The 5,242-nt window shown below is 35.5% G+C and overlaps 1 protein-coding gene across 1 annotated transcript; it reads right to left on the reverse strand.

Moving 5' to 3' along the window:
• Window positions 1-6: 6 nt before the first annotated feature.
• LOC148620891 (uncharacterized) lies at window positions 7-4,636 on the reverse strand. The gene is made up of 5 exons (XM_088574739.1): window positions 4,488-4,636; window positions 3,959-4,020; window positions 2,698-2,908; window positions 2,163-2,230; window positions 7-1,849 (listed from the first exon to the last, which is right to left on the reverse strand). The coding sequence occupies exons 1-5, from the start codon at window positions 4,625-4,627 to the stop codon at window positions 117-119; spliced, it is 2,214 nt and encodes a 737-aa protein (XP_088430865.1). The 5' UTR covers window positions 4,628-4,636; the 3' UTR covers window positions 7-116.
• Between the last annotated feature and the right edge of the window lie 606 nt (window positions 4,637-5,242).

Below are 5,242 nucleotides of genomic sequence, written 5' to 3' on the forward strand. Positions count from 1 at the left end.
ATTGCGAAATATAATATTGGTTTATTGAACAAATGAAGTATTCGAAATCTCATAATGCGATTAAAAATGTACCAGTTACCTGAAGACTGATAAAATGATCAAGCAAATACTGAAATTTATCCTTTGAACAGTTTTGAAATGGGAGGCAACTTGGGGTATTCTGAAGATGAAATAGGTTGGCTGCCAACACTCGTTGGTGGGAGTTTTAAAAAAGTGTCAACAGATACTGGACGAATAAATTCGTCTGGCATTTCGTCAAAGCTTCCTATTGATGGAAGAACGGAATTTCCTGTGACTGACGCTGGTCGACTGATGGTGTTTTCCACCGACAGAAGATGATTAACTGGAGAACAAGCATCAGTGCACATGGGAAACGATTTCATAATTTTGTTTGACGACGGTGGCTTGTCGGATCTGGAACTCTTTACTACTGGTGTCGCTGGACGACTCTTATTAATTGGCGGTAACCGTATCGATTTGTGGCTTAATCTCTCTGTATTCATCAAATGTTTGTTTTTGTCAATTTCTTTACGGTTCTCTCTCTCTGCTTTGTTATTTTCGGCTTTCGTGTATTTGTTTTGTTTTTCGTGAATTGAAGGTAAATGATTATCTGAACCGAACCGATGCATCACATCCGGAATTCTTGATTGCGAGACCGGACCTTTATTCATAAAACTGAGCTTGCGACGCTTTTCGGATTCCTTTTGTCCTTCGTCAGTATCAAGACTTTCGATAGAACTGCTTGATGCATAACTTGTATTTCTTACTGGTATTTTACTTTTTCGTTTTCTTATTTCTGGCAGTTTGAACAGATTTTCCTTATCCTGCTCACCCCTGTCACGTGGGCTTATGGCGTTTCTCGTGAAATTCTCCGTATCTACAGATAATGATTTTACAGGAATTTTACTTCCAATCAATGGCCTGACGGGAATGGAAACATGTTTTCCTGCTTTTGAAGACAATATGCCAGATCCGATATGTTTTGGTATGCATCTAGCTCTATCGTTCCAGTTCTCATTTATAGATATGACTGGTATCGTTTTCAACTCTTCTCTTGACACCATGGGAAATCCATTTGTGCGTGCTGTATAGTTGTGTTGGAGAAAAACACTTAACCCGTTGTCTACAATATCATAAAATATTGCATTTCTTTCTGGACATGGTATTCTGCACGGAATATTTTTACTTAAGTGAAGTTGTGAGCATCTGAATTTCCTTCTCATTGAGCTTTTTGATACATCTGTTTTGGCCATCTTGTTCTTCATTGTTTGTTGCTGGTAAGTTTTTGCATACAGAGTTCCTGTAGGATCTAAGCCTAGTCCAACTGATTCAGATACCTCAGAGATTGTATACAGGGACCAAACCGCACACAAAGGATAGTCATTGTCATTTTCTTGGATACGAATATAGGCTACATTTTCATCAGTAATGTTGTTGTCCTTTTGATTCTCAGACTGTTTGCCAATAGTATCAGCGGACGTGGTTGTGAACTGAACGGTTGTCTGATCTTTGAATATGTTGAAATTTTCGTTGGCTGATTCGGACTGACTACTCTGGGTTGCTGTCTGTTTTGCTGGAGAGATTGTTTGTTCTGATATTGGTTGCTGTGATGCTTCTTGTTCTTCAAACGCAGCATTTTGGTCTGTATTTTGTCTGGCATACGTAATAGTTTGAATAATATTTTCACAATCGGTTGACTTTGCAAATGCTATCAGCTCATACTCTCGTGTTCTGGTATCACAATCTGCACGTTTTAGTGACTCGATATCTAGAAATCTGCTCGGTGATCCAAAGTCGATTATCACTTGTTTCCAATTTCCCAATGTTTTAATCGCTGACTTTACTTCTTCTACAAAAAGAACGTCAAATTAAGATGCATTTAAATTTTTCACTTGAATATATTTTAGTCACAAATGAACATTTATGAATTAAGCACTTCAAGTAATTCATTCGAATACCACTACAATCACAAAAGGCTAGTTAGAAGTAAAATGGTCGTACCATAAATTGTATTTATTTCTCTATTGTTCGTTCATTTGTTTTGTTTTCTGTGTGTTGTACACGGTATTTAAGTTATAAACTGTAATCCACATAAATAACATGTTAATGGGAAATATCATGAAAACTGTTCAATCGAACACACCCAACGATTATTGTATTACCTGGAGGTTTGTGCTGTTTCCAGTCCAGACACTGCCAAATGACAATTTTACATCTTTGGAAACTCTCTCTTCAAAGAAACAAGTTTTGAAGTTTCATAAAAATAACACAATGAGGGGTACAATAAACTTTGTGAGAATACAACTATATGTTATTTATAGGTCAAAATAATACAAATATTTTTGTGGTTGATGGTGTGTACCCGTACTTTATATTCGTTGTGGTTTCATTTTGTTTTGTTTAACTGTTTTGTTTTGTTTTTGTTTTTGTTTTTTTTTTTTGTGGAAAGATGTTTTTCTTTATTTGTTCGATCGCCTTACAGCAGTATTACGAAGGTTTTCTTACCTATTGTAACAAGATCAGAAACAATTATTTATGTTTCCACATGGTCAATGAAACGACTTGTACGTATATGCATGAAAATAATTATTCTATAGCGCAACCCAGATCACGGGAGTATAAGAAAAAAGTAGTTTCCCTTCATTTTATTCTTTATATATATTGAAATGCAGTACCATCTAGAAATATATTACTTGCTTTTCATAAGGCTTTTCTTTGCATTTAATAAGTTCCAAAGGACGGAGATATCCTGCGTCGTGCTTAATATTGTACTTTACGAAGGTTAGCGCATGGGCCTCTGGGTGTCGGGTTGATTTATCCAAGTCACCATTTACCTTCTTTATCCTAGCACACTTTATAAACATAACTTTCCAGTCATCGGGTGTTTTTATTATACATTGAACCTTTTCTAAACAAAATGTAATATGAACATGAATTATTTTTGTTTTGTCCATATATGACTGTACTCCCTTTTTATCAATTTTGAACTAAGATAAATTCACTAGTAGTTATAACAAGGATCGGATATTTACTAATTGGCGGTTGCCCCGTGCAGGTCCGGGTGTTAAAAGAATAGGCCTGCAGCAGCGCTAAGCTTGTCGTATAAGGCGACTAAATAGTGCTCAGAAACCTAGCCGGGGGCTAGGCGCTCTGCCAACAGAGCAACTGGGTGGTTGAATGGGGTACCCCTGGCGTGTTACATGCTGGGGTTGTCAGGCTATAATACCTGACCGCAAACCATAGTGGTGCACCGTGTTGGGAAAGATGCCACGTTCCTCGCACGTTAAAGAACCCTGCTGTGGTATTCGATAGGAGTAGGAACCTTTGCGCTCCGCCACAGGAGGCTAAATTGCCCGATCTTACCCATCCCCCCTTTTTCCAGTGGCAATCAAAATTTGTCGACCCCATTCTCCTTGTGTCCCACCCCTTTTTCCATTTATCATTTCATGTTCATTTTATCATCAATTTCATGTTCATCGTCTGAATATAGCTGAAATATTGCTGCTCGGACGTTAAACCCCAACAATCAATCAACTAATTGGCGGTCTAGTTTAAAATACCATTGATTTATAGTTTCTACTGGAGTATCGTTGTCAAGTTTAGCAATATAACTAACGTTTTGAACAAGTTGAAAATATGAAAAAGTATACTTATTAACGACGCGTAAAACTATTTTTTCTACGCTGCAATGATTGAAATAAATTTGTTAGATTTCATTGAAAGCATAAAACATTTAATTTAATTTCTTGAATAATCAATGTTTAAGTCACTGATTGATCCGGAGATGGTGTCCGGGAGTTGGAATCATTTCTTTTGTTGGAAAATTTTGTTATAAATTCGGGCAAAAATGTGCAAAATGGGCAAATCTGGACTCCCTTTTAAAAACCTATGGACACCGCTTGTAATTATATTTTATTCACACATTGGTCCTTTACTTACATATCCTTAAAATACCTACCTTCTGGGATATTCATATTCCACCGCAGGCAATTCTTCGTCGTTTTACTACTGATATTTTTGCTTAAAGATTAATAAATACTGAGAATTAACAAACCCTAATGAATAGTCAATGATGGGATAAATAATATTAGACAAAAAACAATATATTTTTTTCATTTAAATGCAATATTTTAGTTTATTTTAGTTGGCATAATCTTCGTTTGAATGCAATATTTTCATGCAATTGGTATATTTTTTTTCTATTTGAATTCAGTATTTTGTCATTGAATTGGTATAATTTTTTGCAACATTTTTCATTCAGTTGTTGTAACTTTGTATTTTTAATGCAATATTTTTTAATTGGTATATCTTTTTTATTTGAAAGTAATATATGCCGTTATTGCATAGATAAGATATAGCAGCCAAATGATAACTGTACCAATGGAATGAAAAATACTGCATTGAAATGAAAAATTATACTAATTGAATGAAAAATGTTGCATTTACAGGAAAAATTATACCAACTGACTGCAGCATAATAACCTTACCATATGCTTTGATCATCTTGTCTTCTAGAATAGCCATGGTTATCGCGTTGTAAATTGCACCCCGGCATTATAGCTGTTGACTTCCGTGTTTTTGCGTCTTTGGTAGACATTATATCCATAGAAGAACTGTGACGTTTCATTACAATAACGTTATACGCAACAAACGGGCGTGAAAGTAAGGTGTCAGCAAGGTGTGGTGTTTAGAGAAAGACGCAACAAACGGGTGTGAAAGTAAGGTATCAGCTAGGTGTGGTGTTTAGAGAAAGAAACAAAATTAGCCGCGTCAGGAGCAAGGCGTCAAATTTATGTTATATAAAAACATTTATTTTAAGCATGAAGTGAATTACACAGAGCGATAGACTACGGCACACCGTTCTCTTCAAAAGTATAGAAATAAAAGTGATAATATTTTTTTGAAATTTAAAAAAAAATGAGAGCCTTATAAATATTTTAGTGAGTAATGAGAAATTTTGAGAGTGGAATAAATATTTTGAGTGTAATTTTACATCATATTTTATTACCATATCTTTGACGAGAGCGGCGTGCTATAACAGACGTTCGTTTCCTCTAATGCATTTCGAAACCTCACACTCTGTTCAGAGCTTGCTTGTTTTCGCTCATGGCCTATCACCATGAATTTAAGTACTGAATTCGGATGGTATTCTTAACAGTTTGCGATGTCAAAATTTGGATTTGGCAAGACTTAAGTACTATTTCGAAACCATAACAATTAAGATGAAAATCAAGTAAACTCA

The sequence above is a fragment of the Perna viridis genome, chromosome 3 (assembly GCF_037379345.1).
Source record: "Perna viridis isolate PV_CMFRI_1.1 ecotype Kerala chromosome 3, ASM3737934v1, whole genome shotgun sequence".
NCBI lineage: Eukaryota > Metazoa > Mollusca > Bivalvia > Mytilida > Mytilidae > Perna > Perna viridis.